Source organism: Tarenaya hassleriana, unplaced genomic scaffold (assembly GCF_000463585.1).
Source record: "Tarenaya hassleriana unplaced genomic scaffold, ASM46358v1 Cleome2, whole genome shotgun sequence".
NCBI lineage: Eukaryota > Viridiplantae > Streptophyta > Magnoliopsida > Brassicales > Cleomaceae > Tarenaya > Tarenaya hassleriana.
In genome coordinates, this window is record NW_010965372.1 from 2,921,546 (window position 1) to 2,946,693 (window position 25,148).

The 25,148-nt window shown below is 35.9% G+C and overlaps 4 protein-coding genes across 11 annotated transcripts in view; 3 read left to right on the plus strand and 1 right to left on the minus strand.

Moving 5' to 3' along the window:
• The window catches only part of LOC104813276 (protein BOBBER 1), a 4,325-nt gene extending 3,021 nt beyond the window's left edge, over positions 1–1,304 (plus strand). For all 3 annotated transcript variants that reach the window (XM_019202415.1, XM_019202414.1, XM_019202413.1), the window contains 5 exons: positions 124–296; positions 393–441; positions 603–769; positions 868–951; positions 1,039–1,304. In XM_019202415.1, coding sequence (XP_019057960.1) covers positions 124–296; positions 393–441; positions 603–769; positions 868–951; positions 1,039–1,077 — 512 coding nt within the window. In that variant the 3' untranslated portion in view covers positions 1,078–1,304. The remainder of the gene's footprint in view (positions 1–123; positions 297–392; positions 442–602; positions 770–867; positions 952–1,038) is intronic.
• A 10,662-nt stretch (positions 1,305–11,966) lies between these two features.
• LOC104811921 (putative zinc finger protein CONSTANS-LIKE 11) lies at positions 11,967–14,489 on the plus strand. Of its 5 annotated transcripts, none has more exons than XM_010538789.1 (4): positions 11,967–12,255; positions 13,192–13,728; positions 13,848–14,009; positions 14,099–14,489. In XM_010538789.1, exons 1-4 carry the CDS (start codon positions 12,151–12,153, stop codon positions 14,174–14,176), a joined length of 882 nt encoding a protein of 293 aa, XP_010537091.1. In that variant the 5' UTR covers positions 11,967–12,150; the 3' UTR covers positions 14,177–14,489. The 5 variants fall into 5 exon arrangements, with proteins under 5 accessions (XP_010537091.1, XP_010537092.1, XP_010537090.1 ...); XM_010538790.1 differs by having other exon boundaries at positions 13,869–14,009; XM_010538788.1 differs by having other exon boundaries at positions 11,968–12,255; positions 13,864–14,009.
• Positions 14,490–15,745: 1,256 nt separating this feature from the next.
• LOC104811923 (histone-lysine N-methyltransferase ATX4-like) lies at positions 15,746–22,504 on the plus strand. Of its 2 annotated transcripts, none has more exons than XM_010538793.1 (23): positions 15,746–17,225; positions 17,348–17,403; positions 17,484–17,664; positions 17,804–17,932; positions 18,027–18,095; positions 18,186–18,254; positions 18,362–18,453; positions 18,553–18,645; positions 18,812–18,947; positions 19,041–19,143; positions 19,216–19,315; positions 19,688–19,812; positions 20,053–20,198; positions 20,371–20,475; positions 20,705–20,769; positions 20,863–21,076; positions 21,157–21,243; positions 21,359–21,418; positions 21,504–21,593; positions 21,676–21,762; positions 21,851–21,925; positions 22,075–22,175; positions 22,273–22,504. In XM_010538793.1, the coding sequence occupies exons 1-23, from the start codon at positions 16,275–16,277 to the stop codon at positions 22,352–22,354; spliced, it is 3,216 nt and encodes a 1,071-aa protein (XP_010537095.1). In that variant the 5' UTR covers positions 15,746–16,274; the 3' UTR covers positions 22,355–22,504. The 2 variants fall into 2 exon arrangements, with proteins under 2 accessions (XP_010537095.1, XP_010537097.1); XM_010538795.1 differs by having other exon boundaries at positions 21,362–21,418.
• Positions 22,505–22,604: 100 nt separating this feature from the next.
• Positions 22,605–25,148, minus strand: part of LOC104811924 (zinc finger CCCH domain-containing protein 13) — a 5,062-nt gene continuing 2,518 nt past the window's right edge. The window contains 4 exon segments of the mRNA XM_019202433.1: positions 22,605–23,054; positions 23,190–23,276; positions 23,401–24,715; positions 24,972–25,145. Coding sequence (XP_019057978.1) covers positions 22,704–23,054; positions 23,190–23,276; positions 23,401–24,715; positions 24,972–25,145 — 1,927 coding nt within the window. The 3' untranslated portion in view covers positions 22,605–22,703.

The window sequence follows — 25,148 nt, forward strand, 5'->3', positions numbered from 1 at the left end:
TCCTCCCCCCCCCCCCCTGTTATGGTCATCGATTGAACAATCTACTTGAGCGCTTTTGATTGTGGTTGCTGTTTTCTTGTTCTTTCGAACTGACCTCCTCATGTTCATCTGACTCGAATGCAGTTCCGAACCAAGGCAATGGTCTTGATTTTGATAACTACTCGTGGACCCAGACCCTCCAGGAGGTCACAGTTAACATTCCTGTCCCTTGTGGCACTAAAGCAAGGTTAGTTGTCTGTGAGATCAAGAAGAACAGCCTGAAAGTTGGTCTGAAAGGACAGCCTCCTATTATAGATGTAAGTTACCGATATTCTTGACGCATATTATCCTCTTCGGTCTTTGATCTTTTCTAGAAACATGGTCCTAAGCTTTGCAACTTTGGATGAGTACAGGGGGAACTCTACCGTCCCGTGAAGCCTGATGACTGCTACTGGAACATTGGTATGTTTTTCTACTTACTCTTGAATAGATTTTGGTTTATTTCTTTCCCTGAATGAGACAAGTATGATCATTGTAAGAGCCGAGAAATAATGAAGTTAGGAACCCTTTTGTTTGGTAGATGTAGTCACGTTTGGTTTTTCGGATTTTCTCGGTATTTGCAGAAGATCAAAAGGTGATGTCAGTTCTCTTGACGAAACACGATCAGATGGAATGGTGGAAATCTCTTGTGAAAGGAGAACCCGAGATAGACACTCAGAAAGTTGAACCGGAGAACAGCAAGCTATCCGAGCTTGACCCAGAAACCAGGCAGACCGTCGAGAAAATGATGGTAAACTTTCAAGAGTCGGGTTTTACGCAACTTTCCTCCCAACCATCTCTAAATGGTGACTTTCAAACGTGACATGGAGTTGTGTATACTTTCCACAGTTTGATCAAAGGCAGAAGCAGATGGGTCTGCCGACGAGCGATGAATTACAGAAGCAAGAGATTCTGAAGAAATTCATGGCCGAGGTCTCTAAAACTTCTCCATTGTTGTTTTGTTGTTCTTCCTACCAGTTTCATCTTATTTCTCTTACAGCATCTTATGTTCTTCTGCAGCACCCAGAGATGGACTTTTCAAACGCAAAAATCGTTTGATCCTCGGATTCTGGCTCCCACTTCCAAAGCCGCCCTTTTTTTTTTGGGGTATAAGCCATAGCTTGGAGTTAGTTGGTGTTCTCACAACAAACTTGGAGTTGGGTTTTTTGTCGGCTCTCCTCCTGAAACTCTTCTTGCTTTTGTCGTTCATTCCGATGGTTAATGTCTAATGTTAAAGACAGGTCTCGTCTTATATATGCAATCTCGAGATGTCCATTATTAAACAATCCGACCGAGTCGAATTTAACTGAATCCATTAAAATTAAACGGGTCATATATATATATCGAACTAAATTTAGATTTATTTATTATTTGTTTACAATTTTAATTAGATACAACTAAGTCGCAATTGGATCGAATCAAATTACAAAACCATTTGGTTATAAAATCTTAAAACACGGAATGACCGAATCAGAATTGATCGGGATCTAATAGATTGAACCGAACTGTTTGCCTACTCGTAACCACATCCATTTGCCTCATCCGGTTTCCTCTCTTAACCATATCCACCTAACCGGGAGAGATATTTCGTTTTGGTTTGGTAATTACGGTTCTTGGTTTGATCTTTTTTTTTTTTTGTCTTGCAACAACCATTGGATTGGGACACATGGCCAGGGAATCGCTTCCGAGCTGCCATATCGGTTAAAAATCCGCCGGTTAACAAGATGATGTTCCGGTTAGCTAAACCGGAAATTCCGGTTGATGCGACGGAGTGCGTCTCAATTGGCTGTGGTCGTTGTCCGTCGAGTTCAGCCGCCGGAGAGAGAGAGAGTAGACAACAATTATTACTATTTATATGTATGCATTTGGTGTAAAATTATACATACATACATACATACATACATACACCCATGCACAAATACATATACATATATTTTTTTTCTTCAAAAAAACAATATTTAATTTGGAAGTTTTTTTGTAATTTTCAATTTACGAACAGAGGGTGAATGCATTTTCTGGTATGATAGTAATATATATATGGTATTGAGTTGGTTCACTGAATATTAGTACAACTACATCCACCATGAATCGGAAAATTGCCTTATTGTAAACATGGGATTTCAGGAACATATGATACCGAACCACATCCTCCAATCAAAACTATAACTATTCGGCCACGATTTCTTGGTATGAACTATATATTATGTGTATTAGTACTAAGTTACGTAGAATATTTACATATATGAATGTAAACAGAAGTAGAAACCATAATTATATTGTGTTAAACTAAAGTTTGGTAATTAATAACCTGTATATGATCTAATAGAAACAAACGGAGGAACGAGATCGCGTGGGGACGTGAAATTTGATCGTGATTCGAGTGTCATATCATTATAGAATTTATCGAATTTAATAATATTGTGAAATGATATGTGACAAAAATAGTTCTAACCATTATTAAGGAATAGAATAAACATAACAGGGTTGTCATGCCACAGAATTAATAATGCACATGATGATTAGTGTGTGAAACTTTATGAGGCATCACTTATCAAATCACACCATGATCTCCATTGTTCATCTCATTTTAAATCTCTATTTGTGATAATTACATGGCGCCAAAACACTGTTGGAACGAATTTAGTGCATAAATCACATATTTTTTGTTGTTAAGCCAAAGGACAAAGATGCAAACACACTTTAAAATTTGGCAGAATAAGCCAAATGTGATTAATAATCCCATGATTATAGAAAGAACGAAATCAATGGAGAGACAAAACTATCAATGTTTGAGAAAAAACAAAAACCCACTTGCCACTTAATCAAAAGACCCTTTCTTAAGACAACAAAGTAAGTGGTTATCAAACGTTGGATCACCCATTGAAATGTCAATTCTCATGTCCAAAATTCATGTTAAAACTCCCATAAAAAAATACCATTTCTTTATTAAAATTTATAAATTTATAAATTGGTACGGTGTAAAATTAATTACTAAACTATTCGATTGACAAATTTATTTCCAAACTTATAAATATGTCATTATAATTTATAATTACTAAATGGATTTCTAAATTAACTTCGTCAAAATTTGTTTTGGCACCAATTACCAAATTTGAGAATTATAATGACATATTATGTAAATTTAGAAGAAAATGTGTGAAACGAAAAGTTATAAAAAATATTTTTTTACCACTTTATAAGTTTAGAAATTTTAATGAGATTTATCCTGATTCTAATTGTTTTCTTTTTTATTTTAGTGTGCACTTTCACACACATGCATGTACATATATACATACAAATGGACATCTTTCCTTTTTTGTCATGTTTCTTCTTCAATGTTGCACACAAAAGGGGTCTCACAAGGTGTCAAAAGTTCTTAAGTTTGCTTCACAATTTATTTATATGGGACTTTGATTGCAATCATAGTAAGCAAATATTTCATGAAATTCCTCAAACTTACCTAATTTCTATAAAAGGCATAACTACATATAGTAATAAATTAATAAACTTTGATTTAATATGGTAAAAGAAAAAACAAAAACAAAGCGCACCACCGGAAGAATCAGAAGCCGTGGCACGTCGTCATTTGACTCATTTCCAATGAACCAAGAGACAAAAATTTCAATTTAAAAAGATATAACAACAAATTATTTGAGCAGTTTTCATAATATTTTATCGTATTTTTTGTACCAAATTGTCTAGTTTCGGCGAAAAAGGAATCTCTGACCTTTTATCATTACATCCAAATAAATAAGTAACATATCAATTTTACTGTATTTATAGCTCCTACCTTATAGGGAATAAATTTTATAATTATTATTTTGGAAATAAATATATTTATGTTTATCATTAAAATCCGGGGTGTAATATTTTTGTTTATTTTTCAAAAGATATGAATTCAAATAGTATACTATTTATGAAATTGTAAGAAATGTAGATATGCGTGAGTGAATATTTTTTAAAAAAAAAGTGTGGGCCCATGACCATGCATGAATCAAGTATTTTTTGAATTGCAATTTCTTGTGTCATAAAAGACAACGTCTCTTCAGCTCTTTTTTTTTTTTTATTATATAAATCCCATCAGAGTTTACAGATTTGTTTTTTTTTTTGTAAAGAGAATTATAGATTTGTTCATCTTTTAATCCTTTTTATTTTCAAATATATAATCCCCCATCCAAAATTTGCATAAAGCTGTTGAATTAAACAACTTTTTCAGCGTTGGAGAAATTTGATTATTTCCGACAAGTCGAGTAAAAAAAATTCTATGCCTTTTCTATCTGTTTGGCTTCTTCCTAATGTCTTATTATCCTTCTTTTTTTTTTTTTGGTAAATTTATTATCTTTCTACCAATTGATAGAGAATCTATAAATACTTCATCCATTTACTACAACACCCATGAAACGGTAAGAGAATAACGTTGTCTAGAAACACTTCCATTAAACCATTCACACAGAATCATGCCTTGTTCTATTCATTCATTCAATCGAATAACGTATATATCGACATAGAATTCGAATTCCATAATATAAAAAAAACTAGGAATCCAGTATATATATCTATAATATATCCTGATAATATCATTGATATATGTATGTATACTCTCTCTAACATTGTAAGATAATCGAGTCCACTCGTTCCTAGTTTTTCCCGCGCAATAGAGGTCATGAGACGATAAAGCCTGAGTTATCGCTAGGTGTCAGATCGTAAGAGATATCGTTCATCGTGTTGCAACAACGTTGTGTGCCGTCGGTGTTCCGCCAGCCGTAGTCGGCTCGGGCGCCTGAAGACACGGCGGAACACGCATCGCTTCCAGCCACAGCTCCTCCTGTTGCCTTCCAAGAAAATCAAGGATCACAAATGTTACGTCTCCATTTCATTATTTCTCACTATTATGGTCCCAACTTTCTTTGGTTTTTGTTGATGGCCTTTTGGTTGATATTGTCTTATTGAAATGGTATATGACCATATTCGGATAAGTATAGAGAAAGGTTAAGAGGAGTGGATTCCAATAAAGGTGGAATTATTTGTTTGTCCCATTTTATTTAAGTTTGGATTATAATATATTTTGTATATGAACTATGTATAGTGTGTATATATACACACACACACACACACACTATCCTTATTCATTTAGAACAATTTCTTTCAAACACTCCACTACCCTAAAGAATCCCCACGATGGAAACACTTTCGTTGGATGCACCGCGTGTATATATAACACACTAGTAGAAGTACTAGTTGTTGTCCTTTTGTATTTTATCGAACCTCAAATTATTTAAAATCGTTTTAGATTACTTTTAAAGAACTTTTTTTTTTAATAATCTACAAGTTCATCGGGTCTTTAGCCAAAATATATCTCTCTGAAGATCGAGAAACCCACGTGAATATCTTTCCCTAAATGAAGACTTGAATCCGAGTTAAAAAGGAGTTTTGCTCATTTTTTACCGGTTGAACCACCAAGTACTTTTAACGAACTTGACTTTATTGCAATTTCAAAACATGTAATTATTAATATATATATAAAACTGGACATTGACATAATATTGAATCCTTCACATGCTAAGATAAACTATTTCTTTGAAATTTCTGAAAATTTACTATGCAATTGAATTATTTTTTTTTATAAAGCTTATGGCAGTAAAAATAAGTTTTGTATTATTTAATACCATATTTTTTAGTCGAGATTTATTTATGCATGTTTTAATATAAAAAATAGTATTTAACTCACTAAGATAACGACAATATTTAACGCACTGTTTAATAGATGTTCATGATAATAGAAATATAAATTAAAAATCTGAAAAAATGAGAAATTTGTTTTGTTTGGTAGGTGAGAGAATGGCTCACCATCCCATTACCCCCCATATAATATATAGATACTGTTCCTTTTACATGCTTTTAGAAAATAATAAATAATAAATTAGATAAATAACTAAAACAAAACTAGTTGTCACACTTTTCAGAGGCAAAAAAAAGTAAGCATCTACATGTATAAATTATCATTAGAATTTTATATTTAATATTAATTAAAATCTTAGTTTAGAATTTCATAGAGCTAATTTATATTTGTAACATACTTAGATTGGAAACTCTTCATCTATTATACATCATTTGAAATTCTGATCATAATTAAGTATATAATACAAAATTTTGCTTGAATTTATTTATCCATTCACACACACACACATATATATATATATAGATATATAGATATATAAAGCAAGATTTGCAGATTAGAATAGAATCTGAATTTTCTTTATCGAATTGAAAGGCAGAATATTCTTTCCCCTCTTATACAACACCTACACTTGCATACATGTGTATTTTTCTTTCCACATTTCGTTTTTGTTATAGAATCTTTTAAATTTACCATACATTCATAAAATTTTTATACGACTGAATCGCTTCAATTATAGGTCACCAATGAAAAGTTTAAGCAAAATAGAAGATATTTTGGACATACATACATACATACATACATACATACATGCATGCATGCATGCATACTGTTTTTATGTTCATTTCCCAGAGAAGAGCCAAAATGTTTATTGTTTTTTTACCCCGTAACGGTGTTCATCGTGACAACCACGTGTCATAACCTACAATACTTGGAATAAAGAGCATTATAAAAGCAATATTTGATTTCCATGCCATTACATTGCAACAATATCATAATTTTTTTTTTTTTTATAATCGGGTGATCCCAAACCCCAATTAGGCCCAGACTAATCCCGACCCACGCGCACGACCCTGCAACACACACGTGGGATGTGAAACACCCGGAGGTGGCAGGAGGGGAATCTCCATACTCTGGGTGTTGAACCCACGACCTCGTTTACAAGAAAAGGGCTTCCAAACCAACAGAGCTGGAAGATTTCCCCAACAATATCATAATTAGTTCAATAAAGACGAACATATCGAGAATTTATTTTAAAAAAAATGCATAGTTTACCCCGAGATAAATTTTGTCTGGATAATCAAATATTCTTAAGCTAAATCCAAACTAATATTATGTTTTAAAATATCATTTAAATGCTCCAATTAAAAAGTTACGTGCTTTAATTTTATACTACTAACGATAGATTTTTTTTTCAAAAATAATTTGATAAGAAATAGTTTAAATTAAATACCATACCATACCATCAGATTTCTATTATTTAGTAATTAAATATCGAATTGCATTCCTAAATGTATAAAAACAATTGTGTTGATTTGAAAAAAAAAACAAACAAAACAAAGGTATCCCAATCTAGAATCACAATGGAAGCTATAATTTGATTAATCTCCAAACATTGATTAATACTAAGACTCCAATATGAAAAAATCTTTTATATTATATGATTTAATGTTAGCGAATGCAAAGCCATAATATTTTCAACTTATATATGATAGTTGCGAATTGCGCACATGCATTTTGAAAATATCATTTTTATAATGTTTTTTTTTTGTATTCATCCAAGTGAGTGTGTATATTATTGCATGCATCGTTGTCACGATTAAAATCATGGAGCAAAAGAACAATGAACAATTTGTCACTTTCTTTGGGAAATGAACACAAAGGCAGGAACAGTTTTGTCGTCTTTCGCCTACAGTATATGTTATATAATAGTATATTTGATTCGAATGTATGATTAAAAAAATAATCTATATTCATCATTTATGGAATATTATATGGTTAATTACATATCATGAACAATATATAACGAGTTTGTATTTCATACTTAGTGGATTTGGATGCCCGAAATCTTCCTGCAAGGATCTCCCATCAATATTATATGGCATCTAATATGGTATATAATATAATATATATATACACACATATATATAAAAGATGAGCTAGGAATTAATACTGGGATTAAATCAAATATAATAACAGGTAGAAAAAAGAATAGGATATAAAATTGTATACTTACTTTGACAAAAAAAAAATGTATACTTGGAATGTTTGCGATATGAAAAAAATCATATAAAAAACATTTTACTGCAACAAATATGGCAGATGCATGAATTTTGTTTCTATCATTAGAAGCCGCCAACGACAAATAGAGATAATTTATCTACAATATATAAACCTATATATAAAAATGATTATTCAATATATTTGCGGTTAACCTTTGGAGAATCTGTTTTCATGAGCATATCCCAAACAGCAGTCTGTGTGTATGTGCATTTTTATATATATATATATATAAAATATTTACTGTATGGGTTCAAATCCAAGCCTGGGGAGAAACGGACCAAAGGTCCGGTGAACTTCCGGATTATAAAAAAAAAAATTGTCCACATATCTTTTTTTTTTTTAAATACCATGAGTCACAATGGTTATATTTTATTCAGTTCCATTCGATTCGATTTATTTAGTTAGTGAAATAATTATGCGGTAAGAAAATGCTATCACGCGCGAAAGACTGACAAACTAATAAGGCTCCACACAAACATGTGCATTGCTCAGTCACTGGCTGCAAGTTGCTCCTCAGTTGAATAATTTAAAGCTTGCTTCTAATACATTTGTTCAGTCAAATTAATCATTAGAAAAAACAAAATAAATAAAAAAGAGTCCCAAGAATCTGACCTAACCTTATTTTATTACCACTTGCCACTTGTACGTATTATTCTTTTTTTGTTTTTTGTTTTAATTAGATATGAATGTAGCTTTCCTAATTTTATTTTGAGGTCGCAAATGGACCAAAGCCTGAAAGCTCGAGTCTACTAAGTCACACGCTAACTGTAAAACTGAACTCTTGTCCTTTTTCTTTGGCTATGCATATTCCTAAAAAAAATACATTATTAACTAAATTTAAATTACAATTTGTAAAAAAAAATAAATGTTTTCCTAATAAATAGAATTCAATTGGACTAAATTCAGTAGTGTTCAAAATTACATGTTGGAAACACTTGTTTTACTAACTTTTTTTTTTTTAAAAAAATGTGTGGAAATTATTTAATTCAGAAGAACTAAAATACTACAATGTAGAATTGATAAAAGATGGTGTGAATTGGACAACGATTAAGTGATATATATTTTCGGAGACACTTAAAAAAACTGTTTTAAATAAAAAATTATTTGTATACTTAAATCCATTGTTATCAAAGTAAAACTAACCCAAGTGAAATTGTGGGTGAAAAAGTATTTTACTGAGTACTTTAACCGTTATTTCTAGATTTTGTAACAGCGGTTATCAATGCACAATGATATTTTCAGATTGCTTCTAGAACGATTTTCATTTGAAATCTCATTGGATCACTTATGTCTTTTGATTGGACCTAACGTAATGATAGTAGCGTACATATTTTCTGTATATTATGACTAAATCCATTTTTTTAACAATCTTATATTAAAAAAAGTTGGGTGATATGTAGACACTTTTTTTTAACTTCTCAATTTCTTATATGAACTACACTAATTTAGTCACTGTTTAATTGTTTATAAATTTTATATCAATTTTTGTTCGGATTCAATTTTTTTTTGTAATATCTCCTGTGAAAAAGTTATTTTTTAGATGCCTTTTTTTGTTTTATTTTATGATATTTGATTTGCATGGTGAAATAAAAAATAAATTAAATATGTGTTAGATGTAATGATCTAATTTTATTTTTGGTTTGATTTGGTTAAAAATAAATCACCAACAATTTGCTGCTTGTATATCTTCATTGACCAACATCAGAAGTCCTCGTCCTTATACGCAAAGAGGTCGGAATCCTTTTCATCAAATTCGGTATTCCTCTAATTATGATAAGACTAAGATGTAGGCCAACCTTGAAAATGTTTGTTCATCAGAAATTAAGTTTTGTTCTACGAAATATGAAACTACCCTCACACACCAACACGAGATCTTTTTGTGTGTTTTGTTCTCACTTGCATATATCCTGGTAAATATTTTCTAAAAATTCTTTCGGGATAGACAACCGAAAAAGTAGATGCATATTGTTGGTACAAGTAGTTCAATCAATTTTTTAAAGTTATAATTGACAATATAGTCTCATACATACACAACCCTCATATCGCTCTTATTTCGGTACGTTCAATTCATTTTTGTACCCTCTGACCTAATAGTACTCGGAGAGCCATTTTTTGTCCATGTGATCTACACCGACGACCACTCTCCAATTCATCGTAGTTCAAGATGTCATAGTGTGTGTGGTAATTTATCGTTGTAACAAATAAAAATTATCGAACATGATTAAAAGTTTAAAATTGTCAGTCAGGATGTCACCGTTGAAAACTTAAGGATAGATCAATTATTTTCGAAAAAAAAAAATCTTAAGAAAAGGGTTTCAGATAGAAATCGAGTAAATTAAACGAAAGAATGTCGAATTAACGACATAACTTTCTATGTTATGATTAATAGTTAGTATACACATAATTCTTTTGACTAATATCTATTTATATTGATTTCTTCGCGTACCAAAACTATATGAAAAAAGGGAAAATAAAAATTGAAATGATTAAAAAGCAAATGCTGGGTTGTTGAATGTAAATGCAAAGCAAACCAAAGGAATGGAAAAGAAAAAACACGGAAAAAGAAAGGGAAAAGTAACACATTATTGGGAGATGAATGATATAATAGGAAAATAAAGGGGGTTATGAAATGATATTTTAAAATTTTCTTTACTTGAATATATGATTTCAAATTATATTAAGAATATAATGTATATATATGGTTTAAAAATAGTTTATAATTTGAAATTTTTATTAATAATCAAATTGAAAGCGGTTTTTATTTTTTAAAAATATTGATTTTAAAAATCAAGTTTTTTCACATTGAATAAAAAACTATAAATAAAAATAATAATTTTTTATTGTAGGGACTGTAAAATCACAAAAGTTTAAGATATAACAAAATGAAAATCATAAAAAATAATCGGCAATTAAAAGATAAATCCATATTCATCTCCATTTTTCCTTTACCTCTGTAATTAGAAGACCTATACATATGTGTTTGCACAAAATGAGTACTTCTATAATACAAAATTTATGGGGAAGAAATTCAACAAAAAAGTATTATTTCATTATTTAGATTGCATTCAAAGATTACTAACAAGTAACATACCCATCCACTAATGACATGATTTTTAATGACTGTAGTGATAAAGCCTCAAATTTTACAAACACAAAATTATTAGAAAATATGGATTTCATTTATAATAGGGGAATTATTAAAATTCTAACATATATTTTAACTTTTTTTTAAACTTAAATTATATTTGATATCTTTCTTTTTCGTTAGTTATTCCTACGAATGTAACATATTTATCTATATTAAAAGATGATAAAAACTATTTCATCGCTTAAAATGAAAAATAAAAAATCAAACTATAAAATCATCTTAAGACCCAAATTTTAAACATTCAGCCAATAAAAATTTAAAAAAAAATTAATTTCATAAATTTCAGATAATAAAAATTGCAAACTCTTTTTAAAAAGAAAATCCTCAAAAAATATTTGTTGCCAATTTTTAAATAAAACTCCAATTTCAGTTTTTCGTCGAAAATAAGTATAAACTTTATATTCGTTGTCATTTTTAAACCTTAATAATGATAGACGTACTAATATCCTATATAACAAGTCAATATTTTGATCATATTTGATATATCATCATCCATAATACCATATATCCAGATATATACGATGAATTTAAAAATGATAATTATTATAAAATTTATATTTATTTATAACTCAAGAATGAATTTGATATTTTATTTCATAAAAAAATTTAGATTTTATTTTATAAAATTAACAATTTCATATATATTTTTGGAATTTTTCTTTTTTCTTTTTATAATTTTACCAAAGTTCATTTTCACATTAATAATATTCTTATCAACTACGTGTAATAATAATAATAATAATAAAAAGTGGCAGTGGGTATATACCGGGAATACAATTTTTGTCGTATTTTTCCCTCTCGTCGTTTTTAAAGCTTCTATATTTATGGGCAGTGTCCTCCCATTATTACACATATAAATTAGCCTCCTCTCTCTTTCGGAAAGTACCAAACTTTCCCTCAGGTTGTGGTTTTGCTTCTCAACTTTGTCTCTCTGTTCTTCGTTTTAGTGGCCACTCTCCTCCGCTCAAAACCCATTTCCAGTTTCAGATTCAGATTCAGAGATCCATAACAAGAGGAAGAAGAAATGTATGCAGAAACTGGGTTGATTTTTCGATACATGCAGAGTTATTCTCCTGAACTTCAGCAATTCGAAGAACCCTACAAATCCCACAACCTCAATGATCCAATGGTTGGTTTTCCTTTTCCTTTTCATAAAAAAATGGTTTCTTTTAGCCGTTTTCGCGTCTCTTTTTTTTTTACGAGGGTTTGTTTGTTCTTATTTTCTCGCGTTTTCTCTCTTACTGGGTTTCTTTCATGACCTCTTGCATTTGTTGCTTGAGATAGGTGTTAAAATTTTGGTGATTGATACTGAATTTCTTGTTTTGGGTTGTGTTTTTGGGGTTGAAATTTCGAGGGGTTGGCTCCTGTTCTGCAAATTTTGAGTGGCTAATGAAGTTATTTTTTTCCTGGGAAAATTTGTGGTTTACGGCAAATTGCCACTTGAACTGGTTACTTAAGTGTCCGAAATTCTGGCACTTGATGGGATGCGACTTTTTCCGCGCTGACCCATCTCTTTGGCTGCTGGGAAAATGAGTGGAAATTTGGTCTTTCTGGGCAGAGAAAAAGGCGGAAACTTCTTGTGCTGCAAGATATTGAAAGACCAAAACTTTTTCCGTGAGAAATGATGATTTTCTCGGCAACCAAACAATACCTTTTTATGGTTGAAATAATGAGGGGCTGCCTTTCTCTCTTTACTAGCTGGACTTGAACTATAAAAGGAGGGGAATCTTATACGATTGACAATGAACTTTCGTGTTTTCCGGAACATAGATTCCGTGTTCTTCAAGAACTTTTTTTCACTTTTTGTTTGATTCTTTTGCTCGGAAATGGATTTTGTCCGTTCATGCCCCTTTTTGGACAAAGGAGATTGTCCCAAATGATCTGTTTTCTCTGCATAACCGAGAAAATACACTCTCCCTGTCCTCTGACCATGTTTTGTTTCTGGTTTTGATTGAGGTCTGGTAATAATCAGCAGGAAAGAAATCAAGTTTTGGTCCAAATAACACTGTGATCTTGTGTGTGTGTGTTCCTTTTGTCTTATGTTGTCTGATTTTTTTCTATGCAGAGTGACTTGATTCAGGCATCAAACATATACGAGTATGATCTTGATCTTGGAGGTGAAGGTGACCTGTTCAAAGCCCCTGAACCGATCATGGAAGAACCGATCTCAGCCGTTGATCCGTTGTACGAAGCCTTGATGATGATCTCTTGCGATGAAGGCAACATTGTAACCTCACAGCAAGGGCTCGGACTTTCCGATTTGGATTCGTTTCTGAGCGAGCAACAGCTTCTGGACAAGGCTTTATACGAATGTGAACATGAACTTATGATGGAATCTTCCATCAAGTCCCCACTCTCCGAGGTTTTCGACATCAAGAACATCACTGTGGTGGCCAAAATCGACGGCGAATTAACCGAGGTTTTGGACAGTGAAGCGGCAACTGATGCACCGATTCAGAAGAGCGCGAGTTCAGGCAATCTGAACTATACGGACATGGCACAGCACGAGGCTTTGATGATTCAGAACTTTCCGGAATTCCCTCAGTTGGATCTCGGAGCCGTTTATGGGATGAGAAGAGCATTCAGCGAAGGAGACATACAGGTTTGAATTGAACATTTTCTTGCAGAAAAGCTTGTGACTTGTTTGAATATACCGATAAAGGTCAGACCTTTCTTGTGTCTGGTCTTCTCCAAAGAACTGGGAACTGATCAAAATTTCAGTGGACTTTGGATTTAGGACAGACGCTTGGAACTCAAAACATGGGTCTTGTCCAATCTCCCCTTGACCGAATCATCGTCAGCTGCATCTCCGAAGACCGTCGGGAGAAGCTTTCGAGATACAGGAACAAGAAGAGGAGGAGGAATTTCGGACCCAAAATCAAGGTGAAGACCATTCACTACACCAAAAAAAAAAGTTTTTTTTTGCCACCTGAACCGAATCTAATCTTTGATGTTCTTCTACATATCTTCAGTACGCTTGCAGAAAGGCTCTTGCAGACAATCAACCAAGGATCCGAGGGCGGTTTGCGAAAACCTTGGAGAGGCGTTAGATCTTCAAGAAGGAAGACGGAAAGTAGTTTTGATCGAACCAGACAGAACAGAGCAAGAACAAGAACAAGAAGCAGTTGGAAGGGCAAAGTATATATAATAACCCTATGTTGGTAGAATCCATCTTCGTTTTGTTGTAGATATGGTTTTGCTTGAATAAGAGAATAATAGGAAGGAGGAAAGCTCTAGTCACTGATGCAATGGCGGCTAAACCCCTTAGGCTTCATCTCTCTCTATATATATGTATATACGTATGTATGTATGTATGTATGTATGTGTATAAACTTTCATCTTCAATATAAAAAGGCTGTAGGATGTGTTTGTGTCGTGTACTTTGCAAAGAGCCGCAAAAGTTGGAATCTTTTTTTTTTGTCACATGTTTGAACATAATGAGGTGTGAATTAGAATTATTATAAAGTATGCCAAAATTTTAGGGGTTTTATTTTTGTCTTTTTATTATATTTGATGATTTTTAAGTCAAAGCTTATGGTTTGTTTTTTTTTTTTTGGTGAAGAAGTCAAGTCAAAGCTTATGTAGTTGACGTTGAGCCTTAACCTTTTTTGGTTCCCGGGAGAAGAAAAATGGACCGACGAACCAATTCTCTAACAAAACAAACAATGCAGAATCCGAATTTGAATAAATGTAGATGTTGAGAGAGATGTTGCTTGATTATATGTCAGTGAATTGTTAAATTACAGTATCGGGTTTTGTTTTGTCAGATTGTCGTGATAGACAACCGGTTTGACAAGAACCGGGAAAACCGACCGGTTCTGTTCTATTATTGCATTTACGAGAATACCCTTGTACGAGAATATGAAAAAAAATTGGTGGGAAACATTTCAATTTTATTCCATTTCATTTATATCAGTTTCTTCCAACTAAAACCAACAAGAAAAAAAAAGAAGCAACCGAACATCTTCAGTATCAAAATTACAGAACCGGGTTTCATGATTGGTCGGATTCGGATACGTTCGTGTTCGAGATCGGAACTTCCATCCATTTGGTGGGCAATCTTCAATTTGTCGTTGCAACTTTATATTATTATCGATACACAAGAAATTTCATGTCAAATTCAAGTTATGAATCGCAGAGAAACCATAGCTATGGAAAAAAAAAAGGTTACACCTTTTCACTAAAGAAAACGAATAGTAACCTTAAATCATACAGAACACAACAATTGAACAAGCCACAGAATACAGAAAAATTGTCCGACAAAGTATAAGTTCCAGTTCCAAGGTTCTTGGAAATTGGAACCCATTTATCAAAGTGGCAAAAAGATCAATACTCTGTGTACAAGCACCACCATAGATACAAACAGAAGAGATCATAGAAAGAGGAAAGAAACATGATACTCGAACTCAGAATTTGGTTTCCATGGAAACAGAAGATAAACGATGAGAGAATGAAGAAAGAAGAAGAAGAAGAAGAAGGAGAAGAAGAAAAGCGTGGTCGCATCACGCGCTGCTCAGGTTAGACCACGCTCCTTGTTCTCCAGTAAAATGCACGTTCACGTTATAGGAGTAGAGAATACAACACCACCAAACTAACGCAAAATTCCTCCCCTTCTTCTCCTCTCTCTCTCTCTCTCTCTCTCTCTCTCTCTCTCGTGAACTCTGTCACGCTTTCTCTCTCTAAAATCTTTCTTACTCGTAAAACAAATTGCGAAAATTTTCGTCTTCCGATTACAGAAATTTTGGCATTCTGGTTTTCTTATTCCGATCACATGGAAAGTCGCATTCCTTTTGTTTTGGTTTCTCTGAATTTAGAGAGAGAGTAGGAACAGATCTCTCTATGTTCTTTCGTGTCTCTACGAAACATCTTTCTTTTTTCTTCTTCTTCCATCGATAGTTTTACACAATTTTCTTCCTTTCGTTGTTTGCTACGACTTGTATGCAATTTGCGATAGTGGGTCAAGCGCGACGGAGGAATTTTCTCAGGTTTTCTCGGTGGTGGTCGCTCGAGTCTGGGAAATACCGAAATTGAGGTGCGATTAGGGTTTGTGGGCGATTCGCGAATCTGAGAGGGGTTTTAGTTGCTGTTTCTGGATTGGAACAGTGGAAACTGTGATGTTTTGATTGGCACCTAATCGTCTGAACGAAAATGATTATCAAACGGAAACTGAAAACCCGAATACCGAGTTTGAAACGGTGCAAACTCGGCAGCTCGGCGAGTGAAGACTACGGCGGCGGCGAAGACACGGCGGTGACTCGGAAGAAGAGAAAGTTAAACTCCGGCGGTTACTACCCTCTCAACATTCTCGGAGAGATCGCCGCCGGGATCGTTCCGGTGAGCCTCGATGAGAGCATTCGAGGTTCCAGGGAGAAGAAGTTCTATGCTTCGTGGTGCACTGAAGTTTCGTGCTCTCCCGGCGAGATCGAATCAAAGCCCAATGGAAGACCGGATTCCGGCCGTGGGAGGGATCTGACAGCTGAGGCTTCGCGTCCTCCGGTTGTTCGGACATCGAGGGGACGAGTTCAGGTACTTCCTTCTCGGTTCAACGACTCTGTTATGGAGAATTGGAGGAAAGAAAGCAAACCTAGTAATGTTCAGGATCATGAGGAGGAAACAGAATGCAGGAAGGATGAATTTAGTTTTGGGGTTCCGAAAGCAAGTAACCATGCTTTGAAAAGCAAGCCCCGCAAAGGAAAATCCGGTCCTCGGAATCTTAAGTACAGTGAATTGTGTGAAGAAGAGGAAGATGATGAATATGAACGGGGTATTGGATATAACAATTCTTGCATGAGGAAGTATATACGTTCACGTGGCATGCTCTCTTCCCTTAACGAGCAACAGTTCATTGAAGATGAGCAATGCCCTCCTGTCGAGAGATTGCAGGAAGATGAGAATCATGTGAAGGAAGATGGGATTTATGGGCCAGAGAACTTCTATTCAGGGGACTTGGTTTGGGCTAAATCGGGGGAAAATGAGCCATTTTGGCCTGCCATTGTTATTGATCCAATGACTCAGGCTCCCGAGCTTGTTTTGCGTGCTTGTATACCGGATGCAGCCTGTGTAATGTTCTTTGGTCACTCAGGGAACGAGAACGAAAGGGTATGGAAGGCATTTCGCTTTCTAGATGAAGAACTTTTACTTTTTATAGAGTTTGCTTTCTTGTAAGGTATTAAAATCTGTCAAGTGTTAAGACTGTGATTTAACTCTGATTGTGTAAACAGGATTATGCATGGGTGATAAGGGGTATGATCTTCCCCTTCGTGGATTACGTTGACAGGTGGGTTACTAATATTTTTCTTTTTTTACCTACAGAATTGACTGTACATGTGGATTTGTGCTTAATAGTTACTTATTCAGGTTCCAAGAACAGTCTGAACTGCATGGATGCAACCCTGGGGATTTTCAGATGGCCCTGGAAGAAGCGTTTTTGGCAGAACAAGGATTCACAGAAAAGTTGATGCAAGATATTAACATGGCTTCCGGTAACCCGAATTTCGACGATTCTAACCAAGAGCTCAATTTCCACACTTCTAACAAGGCAAAATCTTCAACCTTTGACTTCATTTGTACTTGTTTTTCCTTTTCATGCATGAGTCCTGTAATGTGACCTTCATTCTTTACTTACATAAATCTCTTTTCAATTTTGGCAGTGTACCTAATTGTTCTAAGCTTTGCAGGACATATTCAAGAAATACAGGGATCCAAGAACCTGTGAAGGATGTGGAATGATCCTTTCTTTTAAGATTGCAAAAAAAATGAAAGCTCTGATTCCTGGAGATCGGTTATTGTGTAAAACTTGTTCGAGGGTATGTAGACTTGCACTGTTGTCCTTTTGTTGTCTTACCATGTGTGGTTTCAGTTCAAATCAGTTGTAAAGATAATATCTAATCGTTCTTGCAGTCCACAAGATCAAAGAACAACTGTGGTATATGCAAGAAGATACAAAATCATTTGGACAGTCAAAGCTGGGTGAGAAATTTAACAAACTATTGATGTATAGTCATGTCGTCGTTTTTTTCTTTTTGTAATTTCACTGTCTGATATCCGTCTTGATATCAGGTGCGCTGCAATGGCTGTAAGGTTTGGGTACATGCAGCATGTGCCCACATATCACACAAGCATTTTAAGGTACTTTCATTTTGCACTTCTTAAAGGCTGTATTCTCATCTACTTGCATTTATGAGAATGGTAAGTAAATTCAGATTTTCTGACCAGTTTCATTCGATAATTTAAAGGATTTTGGGCGAACAGATTACCGTTGCCCTACTTGCAGAGCAAAATTTAACTGTGAATTGTCTGCTTCAGAAAAAAGAGACTCAAAACCCAAGTAGGCCCTCCCCCCTCATAATTTATCATCAATTCTTTCTTAAAGTTAAAACAGTTCTCTTGTCATTACCAGACTTCTAAATTTGAGTTTCTTGTACAGACTAGGCAAAATCAATGTTCGTACGGTGCTTCCTGACAAGGTTATTGTTGTCTGCTCTGGAGTGGAAGGTGTATACTTTCCAAGCCTTCATTTGTAAGCAGAAACTAATTCCACATTCCTTGTACTTCTGTCTCAAATTCACTTCTGAAACTAACGTGAAGCAAGAGCCTTCTGAGTTATAACTACTTGGGTTTTCGGGTTTCTCCTCTGAAAGTGGATCCACTGACAGTATTTTTACCCCATTTGGATTTTTTTGCAGAGTTGTATGTAAGTGTGGGTCATGTGGACCTGAAAGGAAAGCACTTAGTGAATGGGAAAGACATACCGGTTCCAAAGCAAGAAATTGGAAGACTAGTGTGAAAGTTAAAAGCTCAAAACTATCACTAGAAGAATGGGTTAGTACAATTCTTCTTCTTCTGTCTTGTCTAGTCTATTACAGAAGTAAATTACCTTAATTTTTAAGCTCAGACCATTCCCTTGCTCCACAGATGCTGAAATTGGCAGAGTTCCATGCAAATGCCACTGCAGAGAAACCTCCTAGACGTCCTTCTGCAAAGGAGAGAAAGCAATGGTTGGTTGCTTTTCTGAGAGGTATATCACCTTTAAAAGCTTCATTTTGTCATTTGCTTTGCTTATGTTTACTACTTCTTTGATCATTGGCAGAGAAGTACGAGCCAGTCAACGCAAAGTGGACAACAGAGCGATGTGCGGTATGCAGATGGGTTGAAGACTGGGACTATAACAAGATCATTATCTGCAACAGGTGCTGTTAATATGAGCTGTCTTTGCTCAAGTTTGTTTGGTAAAGCGTGGATTGTGACTAAACACCAATTATTTCATTCATCTAAACAAATATTGTGAATTCTATGTTGAAGTTTGCGTATGAGCTGTATTTTATATGAAAAAACATCAATCTTTATTTCACATGGGGGTTCGTGTAAACTTGAAGTTTACTGCTAGTACGGGTTTGCCTAGATAAGATAATCGAGCCAAAACTTTCCCATTTCATTATTATCAGTTCTATGAATCAGCATCAAACATTGCTGTTCTATTGGTATTTCTTTCTGGCAAATATTGGCCTTGTTAAGCATTGTCTAAATACGATACATGTCTTTTTGTCATTTCCCCCCCGCAGATGTCAGATAGCAGTCCATCAAGAATGCTATGGAGCTAGAAATGTTCGTGATTTCACTTCATGGGTCTGCAAAACGTGCGAGACACCTGATATTAAACGTGAATGCTGCCTCTGTCCTGTAAAAGGCATGTATTTCTATTGTGCATTTCTTTTGACTATATCCTTGGAAAATATGTCTGAGACAGTCTTAGTTTATTTCACTGTTATGAACACTGATACTGTAGAAGAGATTTCTCTGGAATTTAATGCTTTTCCCGGCCGGCACTTCTGCATATTTTCCTAGAAGAATGTTTTCTTTATTGACTATGTGTGTTGTCTTTGCACATCATCTGTTTTCATGGCTATCTATGTTTTGATGACGATAGGAGGTGCTTTGAAGCCAACTGATGTGGAGACACTGTGGGTTCATGTGACATGTGCTTGGTTTCAGCCCGAAGTATGTTTTGCAAATGAAGAGAAAATGGAACCAGCTGTGGGGATTTTGAGTATTCTATCAAGTAATTTTGTGAAGGTAAAAATCATAATTTCAATGGAACCTGATTTTTGTTGTCTCCATTTTGCTTTATTATGTTCTTTTTGGCTATGTCTACAATTTGTTTGCCTCGATCAATAAAAAAAAGATTAAAGACTTGCAAGAAAAACTAAAATATGATGAAACCTTCCTTGGTTTATGTGGGTTTCAGATGTGTGTAATTTGCAAACAAATACATGGATCGTGCACCCAGTGTTGCAAGTGCTCTACGTACTATCACGCCATGTGTGCCTCCAGGGCCGGTTATAGGATGGAGGTAAAGCCAAATCTTCTCCGACCTTTTCCTCAATTCAGCTGAAAGTCCCAGTTCATTTCATCTGAACTGTTGTGAATTGCAACTGATGTCAGATAGCATTACTCTCCTTAAGTGCCTTCAGCTAACTATTATCTTTTTCCCGGAGATTCAATGTTTCTGCTGCTGTTTTACTACCTATTGTGTATCCCTTTTGATTGGGGATATTCCTGACAATGGATTTTGAATGTAGTTGCACTGCTTGGAGAAAAATGGTAGACAGATGACAAGGATGGTGTCCTACTGTGCTTATCACAGGCAAACTTTCTCGAATGTTGAGCTTATGATATTACTCTACTGCTTGATAGTTGGTTTTGAGTTGTTCCTCGCGTTCTTGGTTTTTTGGTGCAGGGCTCCAAACACAGATACCGTGTTAGTTATACAAACTCCTTCAGGGGTCTTCTCTGCCAAAAGCCTTGTTCAAAACAAAAAGAGAAGTGGTTCCAGACTTATTTCATCAAACAGATTAGAACTTGAAGAGTCGCCGGCAGAAGAGACCGAAATGTGTGACCCATTTTCGGCCGCCCGTTGTCGAGCATTTAAAAGAAAGATTAATAGCAAGAAGGTAATCTGCATGGATACTAAAAATCTCTATGTATGCATAAGTTAGTTCAGTACGTTGATCTTTGTGCGTGTGTTTGGTAGAGGATTGAAGAAGAAGCCATCCCTCTTCGCGTTAGGGGACCCAGCCATCATCCTTCAGCAGCGATACAAACTCTAAACACATTCAGGGTAAGGAAGTCTTCCTGTAATGCCATTCTGCTTTTTTATTTTGGGTGCTTATCTGATGAACCTTATTATTATTAGTCTTTTTCATGAAAATTGTTTTTGGTTATATAACGTGTAGCAGGTGGAGGAAGAACCCAAATCGTTTTCGTCGTTCAGAGAAAGGCTTAGTCACCTGCAGGCAAGAAAAGCATTAAGACCCAGATGGGGAGTGTGTGAGGTTTTTTCAGTTGTTTCAAGTGCAATTTTTTATTCTCTGTGAACAGAGTACAGAGATGGAACGAGTATGCTGTGGGAGATCTGGGATACACGGCTGGGGGCTCTTTGGGAGAAGGAATATCCAAGAGGGAGAGATGGTAGGCAAAGAGAAAGATCCATGGTTTTTTAAACTTTGCAAGAAGATACAAATGAATGCATGAATATATATATATATTTCAGGTGCTGGAATACAGAGGGGAACAGGTGAGACGTAGCATTGCGGACCTAAGGGAATCACGTTACCAAAGAGAAGGAAAAGATTGTTATGTAAGAGACAAGAAAGAAGGATCTTTTGTTGTTTTTGATTTGTGTGTGTGTGTGTAGTGAATTGGCATTGTGATTGTGAGTAATGCAGCTGTTCAAGATCAGCGAGGAAGTAGTTGTGGACGCTACTGAGAAAGGCAACATTGCTCGTCTGATCAACCATTCGGTAAGCCCTCCCCCCACAACACAATCTCTCTCTCTTTTTAAAAAAAAAGAAAAGGGTATATGAGATTGGTAAAGACAGACAAGAACTCGGGGGATGACATGACATGACATTGATGTTTTGTGTGTGTGTGTTTGGGGGTGTGGATGAAGTGTATGCCCAACTGCTATGCGAGGATAATGAGCGTTGGTGATGAAGAAAGCCGTATCGTCCTCATTGCAAAGACCAACTTATCTGAGGGCGACGAGCTAACGTACGTACACACACACACACTCTCTCTCTCTCTCTCTCTATACATCTCTCTCTCTAATGGCGACATGACGATGTGTATTGGCTGTGTTTGGAAACAGGTATGATTACTTGTTCGATCCTGATGAATTCAAGGTGCCTTGTCTGTGTCAATCCCCCAACTGCAGGAAATTCATGAATTAGATATAGACATCCCCTCTCTCTCCTTTTACTCTCTCTTTTTAGCTTTTTTTACACATTTGTCCAAGAAAGAAGAAGAAGAAGATACTTGTTTTTTGCAGCAAGGGCTTTTAACTTGCCCCAGGTTGTCCTAAACTCATTTGTTTTCTGGTTTCTTCACTTGTGGGTTTATGGGTTCGGCGGGGGGTATAGCTTTAGTTGGTCTCTCTTGAACTTTTCTTTTTCTTTTTTCTTTATTGAAAGGGCAAAAGGGGAACAAATGAAAAAGGGAAATAATAAAAGAAAATAATTTATTGTTTTTTTTGGAGCAGAGCCGCAAATGGAAGGGGATGAAAAAAGCAGAGAGGTGGGGTCAATGTGTACTTTGACGTATCCGTCGACTAATTACTACTGACTCACCAGTCTCAGCAACTACTAATTCTTCCCCTCTCCTTACCACCTCCTCCTCATCAGTAACATCATCCCCTCTTGACTTGACATCATCATCACCACCATCTGCCTCCGCCTCCGATGACGACGCAGCTTCTTCCAGCCTCTCTTGTGATATTTCCACATCTGATGCTCCTCTGATACAGCAATCCTCCTCTTCCTTTGCTTCATCACCACCATCCGGATTGGCAACAGGACACCCCTCGTTTTCTTTTTCCATATTCGGAAGCCCCTTCACCTCTACTCTCTGCTCCTTGTACATGTCCATAGCCACCTGCACATCCAACATCATCACGTTTAGTATAATATGTATGTATCATTCTCGAGGATATCAATGTCAGTCACTGAGAAACAAACTTAGAAGCAAAGCAATACTAAGAAAAACCATCGGAGTTGTATTCATCATCACCTGAAACAATGAACTCCTTGCAGTAGGAATCACCGAAAACCTCGACAAGGTGGCATAGTCACCCTTTAACAATGTTTTCCCTTCATCCTGCACTCCACAAAGATTTTAATAGAAAGAATCTTTAACTGTTGTTGGTCGAGAAAAAGAGACTGCACATACGAACAGAACATCCAATGTCAGGCAGATTAGTGGGGGCAGATAGAGAATTTACCTTGAGATTTATTACCACGGCAGTTCCCTCGTCAGTTATTGGACACTGTTCATCCATTAGTAAGCCCACGTACTCGTTCTGCAGCTCAGCATCGACAAGTTTTACTGATATATCAAGCTTAGAGAGATAATATCGCCCATAACTCTCAGCGTTGACCTCCGTCTTTGAGACAGGACGGCCAGATGTATCTTCAATCTGGATTTTAGGAGAATCCATTGCCAAGTCTTTTGCAGGAGACGTTAGATTAGACACAGCCTCCACGCTTTTTGCCCTGTTATTTTCAGAGTGACTCGTCTGGCCAGTAAGAGCATTTTCATCCACAGCTTGTCTTGACTGCTCATCATCCTTTTGGGACACCGACGAGACATCCATGCTCATTCCCCCATTTTGGGCTTTCCATGAATCTACACTAGACTCCCAACCCCGGCTACGAGCTCGCCTGCTATGGTCCCACTCAGCTCCTCCAAACATGTGTGGCTCATCCCTGAAAACACCATTACTCATATCCCACCCATGCATGTGAGAAGGGACTGACCCTTCCACCATATGTTGCCACCCGAGTGGTCGCAGGTGACCAGAGAACCTCTCGGCATCAGGCATGTGATAAGGGATTCCGGAATGATTCATTTCCATTGAAGGTCTGACACCAAAGAGAGAAGGAGATGGGAATCCGGGCATCAAAGATTGAAAACCTCCATGAGGAGGCCCATGTGGAAATGGAATAAATCCGTTTGGAACTGGAGAAGGCCAGTTTGGTGCGCCCCTCCATGCATTCCCTTGTCCTCTTCCCATATTCAAATCACCACCCCTTTTGTAACGCCCACCGACATTGACCCTGTTATCCTCTTCAAGAGAGCCCACCATAGGACTGCCAATTCCACCTCTGGATTCTGGACGTGGTGGGAAAGACGAGTTGTTCTGGTGGGCTTTATTGCTAAAGGGTAGTCCCACCTGGGACGAATCATCTCCAAAAGACTTCTCAGCGGCTAAGTCCCTACTCAATCTCTCCTCATGAGCCAAAAGCTCTCGAGTGTTGCTCCTCTGGCCTGTTTCTTCGACCTCAAGACTCCGTCTTGTACCAATTCGGTTTATGTATCTACGCTCAAGACTTGTCGAAGAGGGGGATTTTTCAATTAAGCCCTGTGGTGAAGCTTTTGAACTGGAAGACCTTTCAACCGACAACTCACCGAAAGAACCATCCTCCACTTTTCCTGATTTCTCAGAAGCTCTATATGTTGAACCTCTCTCTGATCCTCCAGACAGATCAGCTGTGTCCCTGGAAGAGATCCCTTTTGATCTCAGATCCGACATATGCCTGTCATGAAAACATGATTGTGCTCAAGACTTTTCACTATGCAGCCCAAGAAAACAAAGGGAAAAGAGAAACAGCAAGTACAGTTCTTGACAAGTCGAACAAACAGACTATTAGATCCAATCAATTAAGGTAATCGCCCAAGATCTACAGCATGAGTGAACTGAAATACAAAATGTAATTATAGCGAATAGATCAACTCAAAAAAAAAAAAGCACCAACCACAACTACTCAGATGGTAAAAGAACAAAAATTATACCCGATATCATCTTGATCCCCATGAGAACCGGAGGGATGACGTGACTGCGATTTTATCCTGTCATTATCCAGCTGTTCTCTGTTATTTCTAGATTCCATTTCAACATGAGCTACGACAGTCCTAGATTTGCTGTCGCTCAGGTGATCATGATCATCTGGAGACTTCCTCCTTTCCCTA

Coding starts and splice junctions, on each gene's coding strand:
- LOC104811923 (XM_010538793.1), top strand. CDS start 16,275: ATGATTATCAAACGGAAACTGAAAACCCGAATACCGAGTTTGAAACGG. Junction 18,454..18,552: donor AAAAGAGACTCAAAACCCAA/GTAGGCCCTCCC, acceptor TTTCTTGTACAG/ACTAGGCAAAATCAATGTTC. Junction 19,144..19,215: donor GTTGGTTGCTTTTCTGAGAG/GTATATCACCTT, acceptor GATCATTGGCAG/AGAAGTACGAGCCAGTCAAC.
- LOC104811921 (XM_010538788.1), top strand. CDS start 12,151: ATGTATGCAGAAACTGGGTTGATTTTTCGATACATGCAGAGTTATTCT. Junction 13,729..13,863: donor TCAGCGAAGGAGACATACAG/GTTTGAATTGAA, acceptor CTTTGGATTTAG/GACAGACGCTTGGAACTCAA. Junction 14,010..14,098: donor ATTTCGGACCCAAAATCAAG/GTGAAGACCATT, acceptor ACATATCTTCAG/TACGCTTGCAGAAAGGCTCT.